Source organism: Rana temporaria, chromosome 4 (assembly GCF_905171775.1).
Source record: "Rana temporaria chromosome 4, aRanTem1.1, whole genome shotgun sequence".
NCBI classification, from domain to species: Eukaryota; Metazoa; Chordata; class Amphibia; order Anura; family Ranidae; genus Rana; species Rana temporaria.
Genome location: NC_053492.1, coordinates 305,692,010 through 305,718,145, shown reverse-complemented (window position 1 = coordinate 305,718,145; position 26,136 = coordinate 305,692,010). Strand labels below are relative to the sequence as shown.

General features: G+C 45.6%; 1 protein-coding gene across 1 annotated transcript in view; it reads left to right on the top strand.

The window, feature by feature from the left end:
• The first annotated feature begins 14,375 nt into the window (after positions 1–14,375).
• EZR (ezrin) overlaps positions 14,376–26,136 on the top strand; it is a 103,478-nt gene continuing 91,717 nt past the window's right edge. Inside the window, exons 1-2 of the mRNA XM_040350557.1 lie at positions 14,376–14,483; positions 21,169–21,252. Of these exons, the coding sequence (XP_040206491.1) occupies positions 21,241–21,252 (12 nt within the window). The 5' untranslated portion in view covers positions 14,376–14,483; positions 21,169–21,240. The remainder of the gene's footprint in view (positions 14,484–21,168; positions 21,253–26,136) is intronic.

Below are 26,136 nucleotides of genomic sequence, written 5' to 3'. Positions count from 1 at the left end.
GTACGGGGCCTTACACTTTGTGTTAGGAACTGTTAAAGACTGTTGCCATAGGAGACAGCATCCCTGTACATGCAGATGTAGCGTCTTGCTGGATGCCTTTCCCTGCATGGCTGTCCTTCTGTTGAGGTCTTTAGAGGCCTGCCAATTGAACTTATAACTACCTAAGGGTGTCCTGGCCCTAACATTCTCTCCCCAAATGGAACTTCCGCTTTTTTTAACCCTCCGGTGCCACATTTGGCACCTTTCAGGGGGAGGGGGGTGCAGATACATGTCTAAGACAGGTATTTGCACCACTTCCGGGTATCGACTCCCGCGGGAGTCACACCCCTTCGCGACACCCCCCTGCTGTCTTCTGGGAAACACACTTCCGCTTTAAGAGAAATAAACTCTTTTGCATTCAAAAGGTGTCTGGCGCCCAATAACATTAAACATTGCACCCACCATGCCTCACAACCCACCATATACAGAAGGATGTCAGCTATCTTTAGCACTGGAGGTTCTCATTAGACCGAAGGAGGCCTGGGTGTCAAATGAATTATCACAGTCCCAATTTTAAGTCGCTGATTGCTGCCATTAGTAGTATGAAAAAATAAAAAACAAATTCCAATATATATAACATAGCTTGTAGGCTCTATAGTGTTTACGCAAACCAATCTTTTTGGGATTTTTTTAAAATCAAAAATATGCAGCATATTGGCCAAAATGTATGATTTTTTTTTTTTTTATTGGATATGTTTTATGGCAGAAAGTAAAAACTTTTTTTTTTCATATTGCAAAAAATTAAAATAAAACACGGTGGTGATCTAATATCACCAAAAAAAAACTCTATTTGTGTGAAAAAATTATATACATTTTGTTTGGATACAGCATTACATGACTGCGCAATTACCAGTTAAAGTAGCGCAGTGCCGAATAGCAAAAAATGGCCTGGTCATGAAGAGGGTAAAATCTGCCAGGGCTGAGGCTCAAGTGGTTAATATAAAAGAGACAAAGAAAGTGTCTGAATAAAAAAATCCTGTCCATTCGCCATTTTCCTTTTCTAGCCTAAAGTTCTACTTTAACCGAAATGTCCCAAGTGACTTACCATACTAGTACTGCATGCCATCATTTTTTTCAGCACACATCACATCAGTAGTGTGACATGGCCCCCGTACAGGGCTTTTTATCTTGTTTTGAGTTGGGGTTGTGTTGGACAGGGGTGCTCAGTGCCTGTAGCTCAACTTTAATTGATTTCACTAGTAAGGCCACATGCACACTGAACGTTTAGCCTCTGTGTGTTCAAACCCCGGGTGTTTTTGTGCACCTGAGAGGCACAGGTGCTGCGTCCGGCCCTGTCAACATCTCAGACAGGCTGAAATACACCGATACTTATGTTTAAGGAAATACAAGGTAAGGGAAGTATGCCTGGAATGCAGATTACCTGTAAACCAGACATACGTCCTGAAAAGGCTCATTTGCACCACAATCCTTGAGTTTATTGTGCAGTTCCACTTCCGCATTTGTACGTTTACATGCATTTGTAAAAGCTCTGTGCTGTTTTTAGGCGTTATAAATGCGACGTGGAAAACACGAACATACCGCAAGTTTTATGCCCTGTGTTTCTGAGCACAACTAAGGCCCCATACACACGAGAGGATTTATCCGCAGATACGGTCCAGCGGACCGTATCCGCGGATAAATCCTCTCGAGGATTTCAGAAGATTTCTATGCGATGGCGTGTACACACCATCGCATTGAAATCCACGCTGAAATCCTCTGCCGATGACGTGTCGCGCCGTCGCCGCTATTATGACGCGGCGACGGGCGCGACGCTGTCATATAAGGAATTCCACGCATGCGTCAAATCATTACGACGCGTGCGGGGAATCCCTTTGGACGGATGGATCCGGTGAGTCTGTACAGACGAGCGGATCCATCCGTTGGAATGGATTCCAGCAGATGGATTTGTTGAGCATGTCAGCAAATATTCATCTGCTGGAAATCCATCCCAGGGGAGATTTATCTGCGGATAAATATCCGACGGAGTGTACACACCATAGGATCTATCCGCAGAAACCCATTTGATGGGATTTATCTGCGGATAGATTCTATGGTGTGTATGGGGCCTAACCCTTAAAGTAGGGTGACCAGACATCCCCAGTTTCCAGGGACAGTCCCCAGATTTTGGACACTGTCCCTGGAAACCAGTCTGTCCCCGGATTTGTCCCTGGATTGCAGTGGCATGGCTCATCTGGTACTCTTGCCCCGGGTGCAACATTTAGGTGGGGGGGGGAAATCATTACTGTGCCACCCAAGTGTGCTGTGTTGCCTGCCCAGGGACTCCTGTGTTCCAGCCTGTCCCCCATGATCCCTCTGGTGCGGGCGGCCCATGTGTGTGTGAGAACGACGGAGCGGAGGAACGGTGCAGAGCGTACGGCAGCTATTGGAGAAGTTCTTGGCATTGGTATCAGGGGATACTGAGGAGCGGCTGGGTGTCGGGAACAGTACCTGGTGCTGGGGAGAGACCTGCTCCGATGGATTATCATGGAGGCCATGGAGAGGTGAGCAAAACCAATCGATCTACAGTGTTCATGTGGGGGGGGGGTGTGAGTAGTGCAGAAATCAGGTAGGTCAGTGTAGTGGTCAGTATAGAAATCAAGTAGGTCAGTGTAGTGGTCAGTATAGAAATGAGGTGGGTCAGTATAGGAATCAGGTAGTTTAGTGTAGTGGTCAGTATAGGGATCAGGTAGATCAGTGTAGGAATCAGGTAGGTTAGTGTAGTGGTTAGTGTAATTGTCAGTGTAGGAATCAGGGTAGGTCAGTGTAGGGATAAGGTAGGTCAGTGTAGTGGTCAGTGTAGGGATAAGGCAGGTCCGTGTAGGAATCAGGTGGGTTAGTGTAGTGGTTAGTGTAGTGGTCAGTGTAGGAATCTGGGTAGGTCAGTGTAGGGATAAGGTAGGTCAGTGTAGTGGTCAGTGTAGGAATCAGGTAGGTCATTGTAGCAAATCATGTAAGTCAGTGTAGTGGTCAGTGTAGAAATCAGGTAGGTCAGTGTAGTGGTCAGTATAGAAATGAGGTGGGTCAGTATAGGAATCAGGTAGTTTAGTGTAGTGGTCAGTATAGGGATCAGGTAGATCAGTGTAGGAATCAGGTAGGTTAGTGTAGTGGTTAGTGTAATTGTCAGTGTAGGAATCAGGGTAGGTCAGTGTAGGGATAAGGTAGGTCAGTGTAGTGGTCAGTGTAGGGATAAGGCAGGTCCGTGTAGGAATCAGGTGGGTTAGTGTAGTGGTTAGTGTAGTGGTCAGTGTAGGAATCTGGGTAGGTCAGTGTAGGGATAAGGTAGGTCAGTGTAGTGGTCAGTGTAGGAATCAGGTAGGTCATTGTAGCAAATCAGGTAAGTCAGTGTAGTGGTCAGTGTAGAAATCAGGTAGGTCAGTGTAGTGGTCAGTGTAGGAATCAGCAGGGCCGGATTAACAAGGGGGCTGATGGAGCTGCAGCTCCAGGCCCCTTTCTCAAGATAGGCCCATTTGCCCAAAAAAAAAAAAAAAAAGATCGACTTTTTGGGGGGTTGTAGCTCGACGACCAGAGGTCACAGAAACCCCACAATTGGGGGGTAGGCATGGGAAGACCTACCCCACAACTGTCAAAATATGGGACAGCTATCAATTATGGTTCCGGAGATACGGGCCTGCTTGCACAGCCTGTCAGAAGCTACATTCAGAGCGGCCAATATAAATACAAGCTGACACACTGCAGCAGACTGATAGGATCACAGGGCCTGATCCACAAAAACCCTGCCTAACTTAATTTTTCCCGTTTAAGTTACACCTCCGCAAAATCTCTACCTAAGTGCCCGATCCACAAAGCACTTACCTAGAAATTTTGAGCGGTGTAACTTAAAACCGTCCGGCGCAAGGCGTTCCTAATTTAATGGGGCGAGTCCCATTTAAATTAGGCGCGCTCCCGCGCCGGACGTACTGCGCATGCTCCCGACGTCATTTTCCCGACGTGCTTTGCGCGGATTTACGTTGCGACGGGTTTTGAGAATCGCGACGGGCGTAAAAAAAAAAACGAATTGCGGCGGAAAAAAAAAAAAAAAAAAATGACAGCGACGCGGGATAAAAGGGTATACTTTTACAAGGTGTAAACAGTTTAGGCCTTGTAAAAGCAGCCCTAATATTGCGACGGCAAACTAATACTAATAAAAGCTTTGTGGATCTCCGTAAGTGCTAATTTGCATACCCGACGCTGGATTTCGACGAGAAATGCCCCCAGCGGCGGCTGCGGTACTGCATCCTAAGATCCGACAGTGTAAGTCCCTTACACATGTCGGATCTTCTGCCTATCTCTTGGAAACTGATTCTGTGGATCAGTTCCATAGATAGAAACAGGGATACGACGGCGTATCAGTAGATACGCCGGCGTATCCCTTTTGTGGATCAGGCCCACAGTGCTTATAATAATTATTTGTATATTACTCATGGTAATTAACCCCTTACCACCCAGGCCAATTCTGACACTTCTCTACTACATGTAAAAATCATCATTTGTTTTTTGCTAGAAAATTACTCTATGGTGGTCTTTGCACTTTTTATGTTGCACGGTATAGAGCTGCACGATTCTGGCTAAAATGAGAATTGCAATTTTTTTGCTTAGAAGATAGATCACGATTCTCTCACGATTCTTGTGGCGTAACATCATCTTTCACATTAAAACAAACAACAAAAAAAATGGGCTAACTTCACTGTTTTGTTTTTATGGTTTTTATTATTCATTGAAGTGGGAAAATGCAGTGTGACATAACATATTGCAGCAATTACCATTGTATTCCCTAGAGTCTCTGCTAAAATATATATAATGTTTGGCGGTTCCAAGTAATTTTCTAGCAAATAATATTGCTTTTTAATTTAAGAAACAAGTGTTGGACTTTAAGTGGTTACATTTAGTTACAATGTTAGTTAGTTACAATGTTTCATTTTGTTTACAAACTTGGCAGACTGCCCAGATGTTTTCTTTACACACAGAAGTGTATCCCTTTGATCTAAGAAGGAAGCGTTAGTTACAATGGGGTAGATTCAGGTAGCTTTGCCCCTTTTTTTATGGAGGCACAGTGTACTGTTTTGCCGCTGCGCCTAAGTAAATTTCCTGCACTACGCGCGATTCACGGAGCAGTAGCTCCGTAAATTGCGTGTGCGCTCCGGAAAACTGCCCGGCGTAAGGGCGCGTAATTTAAATGATCCCGTAGGGGGCGTGGATCATTTAAATTAGGCGCGTTCCCGCGCCGAACGTAGTGCGCATGCTCCGTCGGGAAACTTTCCCGACGTGCATTGCGGCAAATGACGTCGCAAGGACGTCATTTGCTTCAAAGTGAACTTGAATGGCGTCCAGCGCCATTCATGATTCACTTACGCAAACAACGTAAAATTTAAACTTCGCGACGCGGGAACGACGGGTATACGTAACATTGGCTGCCCCTGCTATTAGCAGGAGCAGCCTTACGCAAAACCCGACGTACGCAAACGACGTAAACTGCGTACGCAGGGCTCGCGTAGGGTTGTGAATCGGCGTTAGTATGAAATTTGCATACTATACGCTGACCACAACGGGAACGCCCCCTAGCGGCCTACGTAAGAATGCAGCCTACGATATGACTGGCATAAGAGCCTTATGCTAGTCATATCTTAGGCTGCCGTCGGCGTAACGAGGTTCCTGAATCAGGAGCATTGGTAACGCCGGCGCAAGTAAGCAATTGCGCTGCGTAACTATGGTTACGCAGGCGCAATTGCTCTTTGAATCTACCCCAGTGTTTCCTGTTAAAAACTTGGCAGACTGCCCGGATATATTATTTTGATAGCTGAAAGTCTCTCCACTTATATGAAAGAATCGTCAAACTCTGCATTGGAGATCGTCAGGGGGGTTGAATCGAGATCACAATTTTTTTAACGATTAATTGTGCAGCTCTAGCACGGTATTTGCGCAGCAATTCCTCAAACATGTTTTTTTTTTATTCATTAAAAAAAACACTAGTTAGTTAAGTAAGCACAATTTTTTTTGGTATCCTAAGCGATGCTTTAAAGGTCCAGTACTAGAATTATTGGGCCAGATTCACGTAGAACTGCGGTGGCGTAACGTATCGTAGATACGTTACACCGCCGCAAGTGCAAGTGCACCGCACCGCCGCAAGTGCAAGTGCCTGATTCACAGAGAACTTGCGATGAAAACTACGCCGGCGGCCTCCGGCGCAAGGCGGGCCAATTCAAATGGGCGTGTGCTCAGTTTCGCAATTCCCGTCGTGCTTTGTGCGCCGTGACGTAATTTTTTCGAACGGCGACGCGCGTAGCGTACTTCCGTATTCCCGGACGTGTTACGCAAACAACGTTAAATTTTAAATTTTGACGCGGGAACGACGGCCATACTTTATACAGCAATACGATTGCTGTGTAAAGTTAGGGCAGGTCAAATAATGACTAACTTTGCGACGGGAAAGTAGACTAGCGGCGACGTAGCGAACGCGAAAATCCGTCGGGAATCGCCGTAACTCCTAATTTGCATACCCAACGCTGGTTTACGACGCAAACTCCCCCCAGCGGCGGCCGCGGTACTGCATCCTAAGATCCGACAGTGTAAAACAATTACACCTGTCGGATCTTATGGATATCTATGCGTAACTGATTCTATGAATCAGTCACATAGATAGAAACAGAGATACGACGGCGTATCAGAAGATACGCCTTCGTATCTCTTTGGTGAATCTGGCCCTTTGTTCTTGCTCTAACAATCGTGGCGTATGTAACCTGTGTGTATCTGGCTCTGATACTACCAGTGCCTACCCAGCCACTGACTAGTATCTCTCCCCAGCCTGTCCCCACACACCCTCTCACCTGCTGACCTGTGGATGGGGGAATCACTTCTGCAGTGTTATTGTGTTCTGCCAGTGAGTACAATGATCAGTGTTGCTAACTATAGATGGCAGCACTGATTGTTTTGGGAAAAACCTAACAGGCTGGTTGTACTCAAATCGAATAATAGATTGACTTGTGTAAAACCAGCTAGCCCATACATAGATTGACTATGGCTGGTCTCTGCATAATTGGTGTAATTTAAATCCATGTATGACCCGCTTAACCACTACGCAGTCCCTAAATATCCTTCCACTTCTGTACATAGTGCTCACTGTCATACTCTCCACACTCCTCTCCTGTACATAGTGCCCACTGTCATACTCTCCACACTTCTCTCCTATACATAGTGCCCACTGTCAAACCCTACACACTCCTCTCCTGTACATAGTGCCCACTGCCATACCCTCCACACTCCTCTCCTATACAGAGCGCCGACTGTCATACCCTTTACACTTCTCTCCTGTACATAGTGCCTGCTGTCATACACTTCTCTCCTTTACATAGTGCCCACTGTCGCACCCTCCACACTCCTCTCCTGTACATACTTCTCACTGTCATACCCTCCACACTCCTCTCCTATACATAGTGCCCACTGTCATACCCTCCACACTCCTCTCCTATACATAGCGTTCACTGTCATAGTCTCCACACTCCCCTCCTATACATAGTGCCCACTGTCATACCCTCCACACTCCTCTCCTATACATAGTGTTCACTGTCATACCCTCCACACTCCTCTCCTATACATAGTGCCCACTATCATACCGTCTACATTCCTCTCCTGTACATACTGCCCACTGTCATACCCTCCACACTCCTCTCCTGTACATACTGCCCCATCATACCCTCCACACTTCTCTCTGGTACGTACTACCCTCTGTCATACCCCCACACTCTTCCTGTACATACTGCCCATTGTCATACCCTTCACACTCCTCTCCTGTACATAGTGCCTTTTGCCGTACCCTTTGCACTCCTCTCCTGTACATAGTGCCCACCACATTCCTCTCCCTCACCTGCACATACTTCCCACTTATATACCGTCAATACTCCTCCCCTATGTCACTTACCCACAAAAACAGTTCTTTAAAATTATACTGAATACCCTCAATGTTACCAGCTCTAGAATGGACACACTTTTGTTAGTTCAACTAAAGGAAATCTCAGTTCTCATATTTGTTCAGCCCCATTATTAGTACTCCTTTAATTTTGTGATTACTACTATGATGTAAAGAGGAACATCGGGGATCTCAGCTACTCTAAATATAGCACTTATATAAAAAAGTGTCCCAGAAAATATTTTTTAAATGTTGGCAACTATGCACTTAGGCACTGCCCAAGGACCACTGGGTCACTAGGGGGCCCCATGAGAGGCTCCTGAGATCCTGTGATAATAAAGCGGTAGTAAACTTTCCTGACATTACTACTTTTTAGAGGCCCTGGGGTAGGTTATGCCACAACGTACAAGTATGCACAGCATATTAGCACATTAGTGTACACTTCAATTTTCAGACTGAGCCCTCCACTGCGCTGTGATGAATCAGGCGGGGCCCGTGCGGTTACATCTTCACGCGGTCTTCCTTCTGGGTTCTGGGCCTTTGGTCACTTGCCTTGGCCGGGCTGCGTTCATGTCATTCCCACGCATTTATTTATTATTTATAAAAGGCCCCACCAAAATCCTCAGCACCAGGCCCATGATGTTCTTAATCTGGCCCTGGGAATCAGGTAGATTAGTGCAGTGGTCAGGTAGGTCAGTGTAGGAATCAAGTTGGTCAGTACTACTGTACTAGTGGAAGGGACTCAGGGGGTGCTAAAAGTCTGGGGGTGCAAATTTCTTGCCTTGTGCCGGGCGCTGACAACCCGCGATACACTATTGATTTTATATATAATTTGAGGGAAATATGCATATAAAATTGTTTAACATTTGCCTATAAAGAAAATGTCCCTGGATTTCATTTAAAAAATCTGGTCACCTTACCTTAACCACTTCCATACCAGGCACTTACGCAGCTTCCCGCCCAAGCCAATTTTCAGCTTTCAGCACTGTCGCATTTTGAATGACAATTGCGCGGTCATGCTACACTGTACCCAAACAAAATTGGCGTCCTTTTTTCCCCACAAATAGAGCTTTCTTTTGGTGGTCTTTGATCACCTCTGCGATTTTTTTTTTTTTGCGCAACAACTAAAAAAAGACCGAAAATTTTGAAAAAAATTAAGTTTTTTTTTTCTGTAATTTTTTTGTAAATAAGTAAGTTTTCTCTTTCAATTACGGGCACTGATATGGTGGCACTGATGGGCACAGATGAGATGGCACTGATGGACATCGACGAGGTAGTACTGACGGGCACAGATGAGGTGGCACTGATTGGCGGCGCTGGTATGCGGCACTGATGGGCACACATAGACGACACTCATGGGCACACATAGGCGGCACTGATGGGCACTCATGGGCGGCACTGATGGGCACTCATGGGCGGCACTGATGGGCACTCATGGGCGGCACTGGGCACTCATAGGCGGCACAGATGGGCACTCATGGGCGGCACAGATGGGCACTGTGGGGTGGCACAGATGGGCACTGTGGGGTGGCACTGATGGGCACTGTGGGGTGGCACTGATGGACACTGTGGGGTGGCACTGATGGACACTGTGGGGCGGCACTGATGGACACTGTGGGGCGGCACTGATTTACTTGTTGCCAGTCAGTGCCCATTTGTGGGCACTGATTGGCATCTTTTTTTTTGCATCCTTTTTTTTTTCCAGACTTTTTTTTTCTGACTTTTTTTTTTTTTTTTGACTTTTTTTTTTTTCTCATTTTTTTTTGTTTTGCCCTTCCCTGGTGGGCATCCCTGGTGGTCCATGTGGCGATCCGAGGGGGGGCTGCGCTGATAAACAATCAGCGCGAACCCCCCCTGTCAGGAGAGCCGCCGATCGGCTCTCCTCTACTCGCGTCTGTCAGACGCGAGTGAGGAAGAGCCATCAACGGCTCTTCCTGTTTACATCGTGATCAGCCGTGGTTGGACACGGCTGATCACGTGGTAAAGAGTCTCCGTGAGAGACTCTTTACCGAGATCGGTGTTGCGGGGTGTCAGACTGACACCCCGCAACAACGATCGCCGCGATGCGCGCCCCCGGGGGCGCGCAGCGGGTAAGAATCCTGAGGACGTCATATGACGTCCAGTCAGGATTCTACAACCACTTTGCCAACGTCAATATGTCATTGGCGGGCGGCAAGTGGTTAAAGAGGTTCTCCAGCCCCCCCCCCACCCCACCCAAAAAAATAAGAAGTCAGCAGCTACAGTATGTGTGCAAGGATCCAGCACTATCCTCACCTGGGCCAGTTCTTTGCGGGTCCTGGGGTCCCCGGCTGTTGTCATGCTAACTGTGGGAAGCCGTCTGGGACTTCTTGCAGCTTCTCACTGCACATGTTCAACTTGCCCTGCAGCCTTCTGGGACCTGTGATGTTTTCCAAGAGGCTGCAGGCAGAGGATGGGGGGGGGGTGAACTTCCGCTCTGTTCTGCTTGGTGACACGGGGCAGAAGTGGAATCGGGTACCTATAAAAACCAGGTACAGGAAACTGCATGTGATCGCACTGCATTCCTGTTCAAATCACATGTGATTCTTTGCAATTTGATCACCGATCACCGATACATTTTGACATGACACCTATGCCTCTTAGGCATGCAAATACGCTAGGCGCGTGGGCCTTGGTGCCGAGCGCCCACACATTTGTGTGCATTAGTGCAAATACAACTGTGCCAAGAGTGGGCACCCTGCGGCTACCAGGAAACTCCTGATCTTTCAAGGTCTTTCCAATCACATGACGGCCGTGACAGCCAATCACGGTGGTAACATGATCATAAACCCTGTCTTACTTCCCGGCATCAGGAACCTCTTAGGGCTTGTTCACACTTGACTAAATGCTTAACATATGCTCCTATAGCGCTAGTGTGGGCGTTAGACTGGTGTTAATGAGCTTTAGTATGGGAGTTAGACTGGTGACATTGAGCTTTAGTATGGGCATTAGACTGCTGTCAGTGAGCTTTAGTATGGGCGTTAGAATGCCGTCAGTGAGCTTTAGTATGGGCGTTAGACTGGTTTTAATGAGCTTTAGTATGGGCGTTAGAATGCCGCCAGAGAGCTTTAGTATGGGCAATAGATTGGCATCAGTGAGCTTTAGTATGGGCTTTAGAATGCCGTCAGTCAGCTTTAGTATGGGCGTTAGAATGGCGTCAGTGAGCTTTAGTATGGGTGTTAGAATGCCGTTAGAGAGCTTTAGTATGGACGTTAGACTGGCGTCAGTGAGCTTTAGTATGAGCGTTAGACTGGTGTCAGTGAGCTTTAGTATGGGCGGTAAAATGCTGTCAGTGAGGTTTAGTATGGCCAATAGACTGGCGTCAGTGAGCTTTTGTATGGGCTTTAGAATGCCATCAGTGAGCTTTAGTATGGGCGTTAGACTGGCATTTTACAAGCATTAATGATGAGCTAAAAATGCTCCTTAAATGCCCTGCGCGCAGTTTTGAAGCGTTTGATGAGCGTTGAGGTGCGTTAAAACCGCTCCACAAATGTCTATTTTTAAAGTGGTTGTAAACCCCCCTAAGACATTTTTACATATAGGTAAGCCCTAGAATAAGGCTTACCTATATGTTCTGAAAATATCTCCTAAACTTGCGCCGTTTAGGAGATTTAACTTGTAGTGCGCGGATGATGTCTTTAGCGCATGTGCAGTAAAGTAACGGCCCTCCGAGCCGTTTCTTCCCCAGCGTGTGCCGTGACTGGCGCGCGGCTCCGGCCAGTCACAGAGCCGGAGTCCGCGGCCCCGGAAGGAAGAGGGGTGAAGATGTATGCTTCCACCAGTCGCAGGCTTCGTTTGCAGGTAAGTGCCACATAATGAGTTAGCCAATCACGGCGGTCACATGATCATAAACCCTGTCCTACTTCCCGGCATTCTGAACCTCTTAGGGCTTGTTCACACTTAACTAAATTTTTAACGCTTAACATATGCTCCTATAGCGCTAGTGTGGGTGTTAGACTGGCGTCAGTGAACTTTAGTATGGGCAATAGACAAGCGTCAGTGAGCTTTAGTATGGGCAATAGACTGGCATCAGTGAGCTTTAGTATGGGCGTTAGAATGCCATCAGAGAGCTTTAGTATGGGCATTAGAATGACGTCAGTGAGCTTAGTATAGGCGTTAGAATGCCGTCAGTGAGCTTTAGTATGGGCAATAGATTGGCGTCAGTGAGCTTTAGTATGGACGTTAGACTGGCGTCAGAGAGCTTTAGTATGGACGTTAGACTGGTGTCAGAGAGCTTTAGTATGGACGTTAGATTGGCGTCAGAGAGCTTTAGTATGGACGTTAGACTGGCGTCAGAGAGCTTTAGTATGGACGTTAGACTGGCGTCAGTGAGCTTTAGTATGGGCAATAGATTGGCGTCAGTGAGCTTTAGTATGGGCAATAGATTGGCGTCAGTGAGCTTTAGTATGGACGTTATACTGGCGTCAGAGAGCTTTAGTATGGACGTTAGACTGGCGTCAGAGAGCTTTAGTATGGACGTTAGACTGGCGTCAGTGAGCTTTAGTATGGGCAATAGATTGGCGTCAGTGAGCTTTAGTATGGACGTTAGACTGGCGTCAGAGAGCTTTAGTATGGACGTTAGACTGGTGTCAGAGAGCTTTAGTATGGACGTTAGACTGGCGTCAGAGAGCTTTAGTATGGACGTTAGACTGGCGTCAGAGAGCTTTAGTATGGACGTTAGACTGGCGTCAGAGAGCTTTAGTATTGACGTTAGACTGGCGTCAGAGAGCTTTAGTATTGACGTTAGACTGGCGTCAGAGAGCTTTAGTATTGACGTTAGACTGGCGTCAGAGAGCTTTAGTATTGACGTTAGACTGGCGTCAGAGAGCTTTAGCATGGGCGTTAGAATGCCGTCAGTGAGCTTTAGTATGGGCAATAGACTGGCGTCAATGAGCTTTAGTATGGGCTTTAGACTGGCATCAGTGAGCTTTGGTGTGGGTGTTAGACTGGCGTCAATGCATTTCATACATATTACAAGCATGCATTTTACAAGCATTAATGAAGAGTTAAAAATGCTCCCTAAACACCCTACGTGCCGTTTTGAAGCGTTTGATGAGCGTTGAGGAGCATTAAATCCGCTCCACAAATGTCTATTTTTACGTTTCCACCAGCAAGGACATCGCAGGCTTCGTTTTCAGGTAATTGTCACATAATGGGCTAGTATGAGATGCATACTGGCCCATTGTGCTTTTACTTTTGCAGGGGAATAAAGAAGCAGTAAAACCCATCAGGGTTTAATGCATTCTGTACTGCAGCTGCCCCCCAGAGCCCCCCTTTTTTTTACCTGAACCTGTCTGTTCCAGCGATGAGCACAAGCCCAACAGCTCCAGCCGCTTTCTCCATTCTTTTTGGATAGATTGATAGCAGCGGGAGCCATTGGCTCCCGCTGCTGTCAATCAAATACAGTGACACGGGAGCTGGGGGGGCGGGCTGAGTTCTGCTGTCTGTGTCAATGGACGCAGCAGCAGGACTCTGGAGCGTGCGTGCACAAGTGCCTCAATGGAATGTGGCTCTCTGAGGGGGCACTCAATGAAGAGGAGGAGCCAAGAAAGCTGCTGGGGGACTCCAGAAGAAGAGGATCAGAGCTGCTCTGTGCAAAACCCTTGCACAGAGGAGGTTTATTTAAAAAAAAAAAAAAAAAAAACCTTTACAATCACTTTAAGTCTAGGTTCACACTTGTGCGAACACAGACATCGCATGTGATTCGCAAACCGCACTGCAGGTCCAATCGCATGCAAAGTCTGTGCAATACAAGTTCAGCCACACAGTTGTATGGCTGAATTTGAATTGAATTCGCACAAAAAGGGCACAGGGACCGCATGCGTGTTCTCACCCATGCGATTCGATTTCTGTGCGAGTTCACAGTTCGCACTGCGATCTGTAAACCGATTTGGATGTGTCATTAACATTGTATTGACACCCGCAGCGGTTCGCAGATGGCAGTGTAAACAGCCTGTGGGAGAAGTGCGATGCAGGAACCGACGCTGGAATTGCGCTTATTTTCCTGCATCGCACATGCGTGAACCGGGGCTGAAGGGTCCGTTGGCGCCGGCTCTGAGGGGTTTAAACAGTATAAATATACTAAGTATATGGAAACCCTGAAAATACACATAACAAGTCCTTTGCCTGGTTCCTGATATTTACAGACTTTTGTAAAAGCCACTGATTTTTCCAGTCAGTAAATTTACTGACAGTTGGCAACCCTGAAGTAAAGCCCAAACTTTCTTTTTTTTTAAGTTTTGCATATAGTTTTATAGAATAAAGGTGTGTAAAGCAGTACTATAGATATATATATATTGGTGTGTGGTGACATGTGCTGGTGCTGTACACCTCGCAGGCTGTGGGAGTGGAGGGAGAGGCAGGTAATGGGTGACACAACAGGTCCCAGCTGAGGGAGTGGCAGGACTGAGGGAGGGACCAGCTGGACTAAGTTGGCAAGTCAGCCATATTGCAGCCAGAGGGGAGTAAAGGAGCACCGGGGGAGAGAAGAGCTGGGCACCTCGGGCACTGACTGCCATCTACAGCGGTGAGTAGTGTGAGGTGTGGTGTGTGTGTGAGGTGTGGTGCGGTGCCTCATCCTCCATGCTGCTTGTCTATAGCAGTAATCCCGAGGAGGACGTGTACTTGTATGTACGTGTAACAGGTGTGAGCGGGATTAGTGCCCCTGCTAGGAGAGGGCACACTGTTTGAGATTGGAGGAGACACAGAGCAGCATGCTGCGAGGGAACGTGTATAGAAGGGGTACAGGGCAGACAATGGAGGTTTGTGGGTGGCAGTGTTGTGTGTAGATGGATGGGGTGTGCCTGTATTCAGGTGTCTTGTGTAATATAGAACACACAGAGCTGCCTGTGAGGAGGACTCATAAATCCCAGCACAAACAGCTCTTCACATGTACAGGGCAGGATTGAGGGAAGAGAAAGTGGCAGAACAAGTTAGAGGAAGGCAGACAGGTAGAGGTGGGGCTGAGGAGAAGTTCAGGGTCACCATACCCTACAAAGGTTCAGTGCCTCGCCATGAGTGCCGGTTAGGGTCATTCACCCACCCATGGACACATCAACTTTACACTTCATCCACACTCTTTTTACACACACACACACAAAAAACACATTTACAAGCGTATTTTTACAGATCTGACCTTCATGTAAACATGATCTGTAACACGCAAACCGAAAATCTGCGTCTGAGGACACACGTGTGCATGTAGAACAGATGCAGGTATCAAGGGGGGAAAAAAAAAAAAATTCTGCAAGTATTTTCTAATCATTTCTCAGGATGTGCGTGAAAAAAAAGCGTGTAATGTGATGGTAAAACGTGTGAATGTAACCATACACAGCCATTTATCGGTGCCTCCGATTTGTAGAGACTCACATTTATAGTGGCACATCTTTTCTGTTACCAGTCCAGGCTGCTGTTTGTTTATGGCATTTGAATTTTAGCTTTGGATCAGTTGTATAGTACTGTATGTGTAGTATTTTATCAGTATTGTGTTAAGCAGCTCATACATGATTCATTTTTTGGTTTGAAAAAAAAAAAAAAAATACTTGATTCCCCCATAACTACATTTATATGGATGGAGGGATCCTCCCTGCTGGGTTATTGTATTCTGACACCGGGGAGACTTTCCTGCCATCAGAATACACTGATCAGCGTCGCTGGCTATAGCCGGTGGCACCAATCGAGTGGAAAAAATCTGACAGATTGTCAGATCTAAGTATGTATCTATGTAGGTGGAAGTCAATCAGTAGATTGTAGTACAACCAGCCTGCCTATACATGGACCAAAATTCATCTGGTCCCAGTCAAATTTCAATCCTTGTATGGCTGACTTTAGCAATCAATTCATATAGAGCTTATGTCTAGGGCAGTGGTCTCCAAACTACAGCCTGCGGACCAGATGCAGCCCTTTCCTTGACTTTATCTGGCCCTTTGGACACACTTCCTCCCTCTGACAACAACAATGGGGTAATATTCCTCCCATCGACATCAATGATGGAGCATACATTCTTCCTCTGACACCAAAGATAAGGTACTATTCCTCCCACTGACACCAATGATGGAGCATACCTTCTTCCTCTGACACCAAAGATAAGGTACTATTCCTCCCACTGACACCAATGATGGAGCATACCTTCTTCCTCTGACACCAAAGATAAGGTACTATTCCTCCCACTGACACCAATGATGGAGCATACCTTCTTCCTCTGACACCAAAGATAAGGTACTATTCCTCCCACTGACACCAATGATGGAGCATACCTTCTTCCTCTGACACCAAAGATAAGGTACTATTCCTCCCACTGACACCAATGATGGAGCATACATTCTTCCTCTGACACCAAAGATAAGGTGAGAAGGGAATAGCCGCTCCAGGTGGGGGAACCCAGATGAATATCCCCTGTTGCAGGCAATGCACTTAGCAAAGCAGGAACAAAGATTGTCTCTGGACAGCCGCACTCTGAACAAATTGTAGCCTTTTATTAAAAGAAGGACAGCACTACAAGTCACAGCAAAATAAAACCTGACTCTGACGCGTTTCGCACTGAAACTAGTGCTTAGTCATAGCAGTGCTATTCCTCCCACTGACACCAATGATGGAGCATACATTCTTCCTCTGACACCAAAGATAAGGTACTATTCCTCCCACTGACACCAACAATGGATCATATATTCTTCCTCTGACACCAACAATGGGGAACTACCGTATATACTCGAGTATAAGTCGACCCGAATATAAGCAAGGCACCTATTTTTACCGCAAAAAAATGGGAAAACGTATTGAGTATAAGCCTAGGGTGTCCATCTGCATGCCCACTGTGCATGCCTCACTGTGCCCATGCCTCACTGTGTCCATGCCTCATTGTGCCCATGCCTCACTGTGCCCATGTGCATGCCTCACTGTGTCCATGCCTCACTGTGTCCATGTCCATGCCTCACTGTGCCCATGCCTCACTGTGCCCATGTGCATGCCTCACTGTGCCCATGCCTCTCTGTGCCCATGGCCATGCCTCACTGTGTCCATGCCTCACTGTGTCCATGACTAGACTGATGTTTAACATGGGAGTCTATGGAAGGGGTGCCCGGCTCTTAAAAAATCTGTGCTCCCCAGCCGTAGGTTCCCGGACAACAAACTTTGCACACTTGTAGAGGATAAATGGGGCTACATGTGTGTCAAGTTCTGGGTCCAAGGAACCTACGACCGGCCGGTACTGGGTCCCCAAAATCCGGGAGATCAGGCACAAAAAGGTGACTCGAGTATAAGCCGAGGGGGGGCATTTTCAGCACAATGAAATGTGCTAAAAAACTTGGCTTATACTCAAGTATATATGGTATTTACTCCCACTGTCCACAATCTGGCCCCCCTAAAGTCTGAAGGACAGTAAACCGACCATTTGTTTAGAAAGTTTGGAGACCCTTGCTCTTGCAGGGGTCTCCAAACTATGGCCCTCCAGTTATTCAGGAACTACAATTGGCATCATGCCTAGTCATGTCTGTGAATGTCAGAGTTGTACAATACCTCATGGGATGTGTAGTTCCCGCAACAGCTGGAGGGCCGAAGTTTGGAGACCCTTGCTCTAGGTGTAGGGGAACAGAGTTGTACAATGCCTCATGGGACGTGTAGTTTTACAACAGCTGGAGGGCTGAAGTTTGGAGACCCTTGCTCTAGGTGTAGGGGAACAGAGTTGTACAATGTCTCATAGGACGTGTAGTTCCCGCAACAGCTGGAGGGCCGAAGTTTGGACACCCTTGCTCTAGGTGTAGGGGGAAAAGAGTTGTACAATGTCTCATAGGACGTGTAGTTCTACAACAGCTGGAAGGCCAAAGTTTGGAGACCCTTGCTCTAGGTGTAGGGGAAACAAAAATCCTCCCTGGCAGTGAGGCTGCTCCCTGCACCATGGTGGCAATCACTCGTTTATGTCTAGGGCAGGGGTTGACAAATTTGCTTGCAATCTAGGAGCCAGGTAAAAAAGTTAGGAGCCAGAAAACGCGCCCCGTCCCGACGAGCTTGCGCGCAGAAGCGAACACATACGTGAGCAGCGCCCGCATATGTAAACGGTGTTCAAACCACACGTGAGGTATCGCCGCGATTGGTAGAGCGAGAGCAATAATTCTAGCCATAGACTTCCTCTGTAACTCAAAACATGCAACCTGTAGATTTTTTTTAAACGTCGCCTATGAAGATTTTAAAGGGTAAAAGTTTGTCGCCATTCCACGAGCAGACGCAATTTTGAAGCGTGACATGTTGGGTATAAATTTACTCGGGGTAACATTATCTTTCATAATATAAAAAAAAAATGGGGATAACTTTACTGTTGTCTTATTTTTTAATTAAAAAAGTGTAATTTTTTCACAAAAAAAGTGCGCTTGTAAGACCGCTGCGCAAATATGGCGTGACAGAAAGTATTGCAACGATCACCATTTTATTCTCTAGGGTGTTGGGATAAACAATATATATAATGTTTGGGGGTTCTAATTAGAGGGAAGAAGATGGCAGTGAAAATAGTGAAAAATTACATTAGAATTGCTGTTTAACTTGTAATGCTTAGCTTGTAATACCAACGGCTCACCACCAGATGGCCCCAGCTCACAAAAAAAAAAAAAAAAAAATTTTTTTTTTTTTTGCCCCCCTTCCAATTCAAGTCGCCAGGACCCTATTTCTAGTCGCCATGGCGACCTGGCGCCCGGGATTTGTCGAGCCCTGGTCTAGGGTACCAGGAAATACTGTCTTAAAGGAAAAAGTTCACCTTTTCCCCCCAAAAATTTAAATGCACATCTTTTTGCAGGTAAAAAAATTGCATTTTTTGGGGGGGAGGGGGCCTGTAAAGCATTGCACCCACAGTCAACAGATTGTGGGTGCCATGCAGGGCTCCTGCAGACTATCTGTGTAAGCTGTGTGCTCGTACCTCATACGGGCAGGTAGTTACACACTAACAGGAAACGTCAATGAACTTCCTAGAGCACTCAACAGCGGCCTGGTAGTTCATTGAGAACTACAACCAGACAGCCACAAAGGCTGTCGGCAGTTGTAGTTTCTCATTTACAGAACCTTGTGAATGAATGATGCAAGTGGGCAGAGCCCCACATGGCCGCATCTTTTTTGAATTGTGACAGCAAGTGCAAGGAGAAGATCCTCGGTCTGCTGTCACAGCGGGGACTCTGGGGGGATTGGAGCAGTAACTTGTTACATGTTACACCCTAAATACGGGTATAGCATGTTAGAAAAGGTAAACTTATCCTTTCAGCTGGCCATACATGGATCATAATTCACCCAGTTTAGCAGGGACTGGGCAGGACAGGTCGTTCTACCAATCAACTTCTTTTCAACCAGTCTGTTGGAAAATTTCCACTCAATCAGCGTTGCACACTATAGCCAACAGCACTGATCCGTGTATTCTGAAGGAGGGGAGGTCTCCCGCTGTCAGAAACCAAAGACACAACAGGGAGGATTCCCCCATCCACCTTGAGTGTGTGGATGAAGGAACCATGTCTTCCACTGCCCCCTGCCTCCATTTTTACATAGATGAGAATGATGTTTGCTCCACTCCTGAAATATCATGGGATATGCACATCACATATCCTTGGAGACATCAGCTTCAACACAGCGGCTGGTGTGGGGTGGACCTGGCATCTGGCTGGCAGCACGTCATCAGGGGTCAAGCTGTTTGAGCATGGAAGAAAAATAAAGAAAGGCGCACTAACCTAGTGCATTAGCACATAAAAAGATTTATTAAAAATAAAAGCAATGGTCCTACTCACAAAAGGAGTTTAGGTAAACGCTTTTCTGACAGTCAAGCTGGTCTCTTTTGACACCTGCCAGCAAGACTTGATGACTGGGAGGATCGGGTGATACCACAAACGACTGTACGGCTGACGCGTTTCTGGGGCGCACCCCTTTCTTCAGAGCCTAGGCAGTCCGTGGTCCCTGAGTCTGGAAGAAACAGCTTGCTTCTGATGATGTCAGAGGGGAAGATGTTGGCGCAGGACCAATGGTGCAGCAACATGTCAGGGGATCACAGTAGGACAACATTGAATTTTCTGGGCGTGCGAGTATGGTTTTTGAAGATAAACAAAAAAAATAAAAAATATTGGGGGGTGGGGAACATAGTTCTTTTTCTACATGGAACCTTTTTGCATGCCTTAAAGCGGATTTCCCCCCATTTTTATCCCCATCACAATGCCAACCCATAGTGCATGAATAAATGGATATTTAAAATAAAAAGATATATATTATTTGAAAGTACCTTTTGCAGGACTTTTAGGCCCAGCCGCCTAGGTGATTACATCATCAGGCTACCCTGAGGACTCCTGGGATACCAGTATCATCAATCCCAGGAGTCTTCGGGCATCCAGTCATCACCAACCACGCCAAGCAGTATCACTACTGCCCCTGCGGGAGATGCATTCTGGGTAGCCGTAAATGCATAGAAGCAGGTATTCTGACAGCTGCAGGTGCTGGATGTCAGAATACAATAGTCAGCAGTAGAGATTCCTCCATCCACGCTGTGGCTAGTTCTAGAGACCTGCGTCGGGTTTTAAATAGCCTGATGAAGTCATTCAAGGCAACGCTAAAGCTTGCGTTTAAGTTAGCCATTAAAAGGTATTACATAAACTCCAAACTTACTGTACCAGAAACAGCAATTAAATACCTATGATTTATACTAAAGTAAATGTTTTACATTTTTTTGTTAACACGTCATGCTCAGGTATTGTGCTAGCTGGTTGGTCCTCCTACCGGTCATCATATATGATGGTGTAGATTCCCCACATCAGCAGGAAAGAAACTGGTGATGCCTATAGGCTTTGTACCTGTCATATGCTAGTTAGTAAACAATGTTTTACTTACAGGTTTATACTGTACCTAATATACATTTTAACGCAGAGACAGAAAAAGTTAACAACTGTCTAATAATATATAAAGATAAACGTTAAAGAGTTTATTACGTGATTTATGCTCTATACAGAGTGCAGGTCTAGAGGGTTACATGTAGCAATATATACCGAACATGTTTAGATTGAAGGGTGTGGTTTAAATGACCTTTTTAAGGTTGTAATTGGACTTTCTTCCGATGGGTGAGGTCTTTTTCTTCTTTGCTACTTGTAACTGCTAGCTGGAGTTATGATTCACACATCTTACCCAATAACGTAGGACGTTTTCCAAGCAGCTCGGCTCCATGTGCTATACTGTGTGTTCATGTTAATACTTTTCTATTTTAGGATCTGCTTTAGTACGGAATCTGGAAATTACATCATTTTTTCTTTGGTGGGCAACTTCAGAAAGAACCAAACATGCCAAAACCGGTAAGAATTATTTTGTTATCCTAGTAGAGTTTAAAAGTAACCTAATCTAATGTACAAATAAATCAATATATAAGGATTATCTGCAATCAGCTGTGGGGATAGGCACGAAAATGACTGCAATCCTGAGAACAGAGATGCTCATTTACAACTGTATGCTCAGAGATTCAGACCAATCAGGAATTAGCTTTAAATGTTTTGTTGTAATATAGGTTGAAGATGTTTGATGGATGGGGATTATGGTGGAAAGCAGTTAATTGATGTTATTGCATGTCGCTAGATCCATGTCATAGGACAGTGATACGTGTTATTTTTGTCAGTGAGTGGACAATCGAATAAAGTGCACATTGTTGCAGTTACGTTAAAGTGCAACTTGCTTGATCACTTCAAGGTGGCCCCTTTTGCAGGTATAGCTATGTAAAACAATAAAAAATAAGCACTTAAAAATAACATGTATACAAGATCATATTCTTTATACTTCCAACATGTACAGTATGCCTTTTTTTTTTTTGGGCTCTACATACCTTATTATGGCTATTTTCCACTCGGCTTCCGGGTACTCACTCCCGCGGGAATAGGCGTTTCTATGCAGAGGTGCAATGTCACCTGGGACTTCGCCCAGATGATTGACGTCCTTGAGAAAAAGTCCCCCCCCCGCACCCCCCTATTGCATAGGCGCGTCAAGAGAGTCACTGAGTTTCCGAAAGTAGCCAAACTGCGAGTCAGCTCTATACGGCGCCTGTGCAGTCAGCTCTACACGGCTCCTAGTCGGTGCGCAGGCACCGTGTAGAGCTGACTCGCAGTTCGGCTACTTTCGGAAACTCCGTGACTCGCCTATGCAATAGGGGGGGTGGGGGGTTACTTTTTTTCAAGGACGTCAATCATCTGGGCGAAGTCCCAGGTGACATTGCGCCTCTGCATAGAAACGCCTACTCCCGCAGGAGTGAGTACCCGGAAGCCGGGTGGAAAATAGCCATAATAAGGTATGTAGAGCCCAAAAAAAAGGGCATACTGTACATGTTGGAAGTATAAAGAATATGATCTTATATACATGTCATTTGGGTGAACCTCCGCTTTAAACTGTTTAAAATCCAGCAATACACTGTTTCACCCTGCTCTGCACATGCTCAGTTGCTCTCTATTTTTCGGCACTGTGTTAAAAATGTAGAGGCCAGTCTGCTGATAGCCTAAAGAGTTACTGCTGCTCAGGGGCTCTGGGCTTCAGCAAACTGGCAAGAAGAAGCAGAAACAATGTTGGAGGCAATTTACAGCACATGCTAATTTTGGTTGCATAATTATTAATGTGGAACTATGTTCCTTGCTAAAGAGCATCATTTTTTTTATCAAGTATGTAAAGTTCTGCTTTAAGACCCTTTTCACACTGGGTCGTTTTGCAGGCGCTATTGCGCTAAAAACATTGCCTGCAAACCGACCTTAAACAGCTGCTGGTGTTTCTCCAGTGTGAAAGCCCGAGGGCTTACTCACTGGATCGGTGCGCTAGCAAGACGTGAAAAAAAGTCCTGCTAGCAGGATCTTTGGAGTGGTGAAGGAGTGTGTATACCGCTCCTTCACCGCTCCCGCCCATTGAAATCAATGGGACAGCGCGGCTATACCGCCAGCAATGCACCTCTGCAGAGGCACATTGCGGGCAGTTTTAACCCTTTCTCGGCCACTAGCGGGGGTAAAACCGCCAAATTAGTGGTAAAGCGCCGCTTTACCGCCACCGCACCTCCCGCCCCAGTGTCAAAGGGGCCTAAGGTTTTTCTTTCTCAGTTTTATCATCTTTATTTTACCCAGCAGAGCTTTATTGGGGAATTTGTGTTTGAAGATGCCCTCCAATACTATTTTCTATCCTGTCTCTAGTTTCATTACTTTGAGTCACAGACACAGGACAGGTGTGCAGGTCAGGTAGTCAGAGAGATGTCATAACTCCTGATCTACAGGTCGATGTCTCAGAAAGTATTAACGTATATGTATAGCCCAAACTTTTTTTTAGTTTCGGATAGAATAGGAAGGGTTGAATCCCTGTCAGTAAAATTTTGGCTGTTTGCGTACCACTGGGGAACATTTCTCTTCACTTCCTGTCCCAGAGAAGCAATATGCAATATGATAGCCATATATTTCAGTTGTAATTCAAGCTGTGGCTGACCTTGTCAGAACTTCCAGTCTGGACAAAAGTTGATTTAGAATTAGACTGAGCCAGGTGGAGAATTATCCATCCAATAGGGACTGCATCCTCTCAGATCAAGTCACAGGGAGCCACGGGAGCTGTGACTTTCTGAAGACAATTGCCAGCAGTGTACGTTCCTCCACTCACGCTGTTTATCATAGGTTGAGCAATCTATTGATTTACTCATTCGGTCCATAGACCTGAACAAGAGAAATCTACACATGTATGGCTAGCTATAGACAGTTTTCAGAGCAGGTGTCCTCTTCAGATTTCCCTTTACCTTTTGATCTGGGTTTCTGCTCACTTTGTTTTGGTGACATCAGTACATATTGATCAGTGTATAAGCTGTATACCTGCTAAACTCCTGTCACTATCTTCTCCAAAGGTGAAGCACTGGTGCAAGTTTGGATTCTGTATCTGTCCACATCAAGATATATAGTGGGCCCTGCACCTCCCACATAGCTGAAAGCCATAGGAGGACTGTTTGGTGTTTGTAAGCTGTTTGCCTATTTGCAGTAAAAGATTGGAACTCGGAGCTGCACACCAGTACTTAGAGGGGTGAATCCCCCCAACACAGACAGCAAAAAAAAAAATTGACAGAGGGTCTAACCCTACCTCACACTATCCAGTACTAAAAAAAGTTTTGCCAAGTGATACACTTTAGCCTAGGTTCACACTGCTGCGAATTCAAAATCGCAGTAAAAATGCGCGATTTTACCGCGATTTCGCGGCTTCGATTTTGCCGCGATTTTGCCGCGATTTCGGCCGCAATTTAATGTAAATCGCGGCCCGAAATCGCAAAAAGTAGTACAGGAACTACTTTTTGAAATCGCAGATGCGGCGTCGCACTGATTAGGACAGTGCCATTGCCGACAATTGCCACCGATTTGAGATGCGATTTGACATGTCAAATCGCATCTCAAATCGTACCCAGTGTGAACCAGGGCTGAAGGCCAGTTTCAGTTTGACAGTCAGCTGGCATGTTTCAGAAGTAGAACCTAATAATGAAATCCTCTGTATCGTCTCAGCACTGCTTTCACCTGTATGGAACAATAAAGATTGTGGTCTTAGCAGATAAAAGCTGATTTCTGAGTGACTGATATTGATTACCCCACTCCACTCTTCTTTGCAGTTATGTTACTGAATAACTCAGTTAGACTGAGGCAACAATCCTCTTTAGAATTGTGAATGTAACCAGTAAATGCTCTGGGTTAATTTTTACGTGACCTCACAAAACTCGGAGCAGTAAGCAGAAATGCTGGGAGACTCTCATGCAGCCAAAGGACCCACTAAGTATTTATTACCAGCAATAGGTGAACAAACTGATCAGCGGAATGTCCCAGGAGTGCCATAGTCCATTCGTCAGATGCCTACAAACCTAAAAACACCAGCCTGTCACTTACTTTTTCTTGTCTCCATGGTATGTGGAGCTCGATTTCCCAGGTTCAGAGTGTGTAACATGATATTTGTCCTCTACAGTCCAGTGTGCAATGATTTACAGAGGGAAGTGACTTTCCTCTCACATTGTAGTAGAACTTTTGTGGCACATTTTGTTACTTCCCGATTTCTTAGAATATATAAAAAATGTCATAGGTGGCTGTTAAACATTCCATGTAGGCACAAATATGGACACATACGTGGATGTATTAGGGTTTATGTACACAGGGATTTATTGGCATATTATATGCTTAGTGTAAATTGCCGGTGCTTTCCTGGGTCTGGGAAGCTGCACATTCAGCTGTATTCTAAGGTACACGTGGCTGTGTTATAAACGCCAGTGGCCCTTTGCATTGATCTGCGAATGCATGTCCAATGTAGCGATAGTTCTGTATTCTGAAAATAATTTTTTTTGCACAGGCAAATGCCAATGCACAATAGCGCCAGGAAGTTATACTAGGCATAAATAATGCCCATAAAAGCTCCATGTGCATAAACCTTTAAAGCAGGGAGGTCCAACCTGCAACCCAAGATGGGGGAGGGATTTTTGAAAAAATGTGTTAAAGCTTAGCAAACACATGTGGGCGAAAAAAATCTTTTTACAGTGTCTCTTTAATGGACTTGTATACGTTTTTATCTTTCTATAGAAAAATCTCCCATTCTTTGCAATTTAATAACATAGTATTGCAATATCAATTATGCAAATAATGTGATAAATACCACACTTCTAGATAAAAATATACAAAGAGTACTAAATGTTACCTTAGAAAAGTGAATTTTTGCTTAGTTTTTTGAATAGTGTGAAGCTCTGGGGGGAGAATCGAAAAAAAAAAAAAGAATTTTCTTTATACACGATTAGATCATAGAAGCGGATACAGGTTCACTTTATTTATTAGGCTAAGTACACCTTTTTTACTCTTTTAGTAAATCTGTGTATAGTTGTAATAAGTCAATTTTGCATGATGTAAATGACAGACGGTAAGAGCCACGCTCTAGCCGGAGACACCAATTATTTGGAAAAAACCCTACAGACTGGTTGTACACAAATCGATCGATAGACCAAATTGTGTATAACCAGGATGCCCATACATGGATCGAAATTCTGCTGGTTCCTGCTGAACCAAATTTCAATCCATGTTTGGCTGTGGTGACAATCCGTGTTGCCTGAGGTCATTGTGAACAATTGTATTCCAAGTTTACTTTAGTGTATTTCTAGAACGCCTCCCTTTGTGAGTTTAGTAGAGGAAAGTGAGTATTTGGATATGCAAATAGAGTACAGA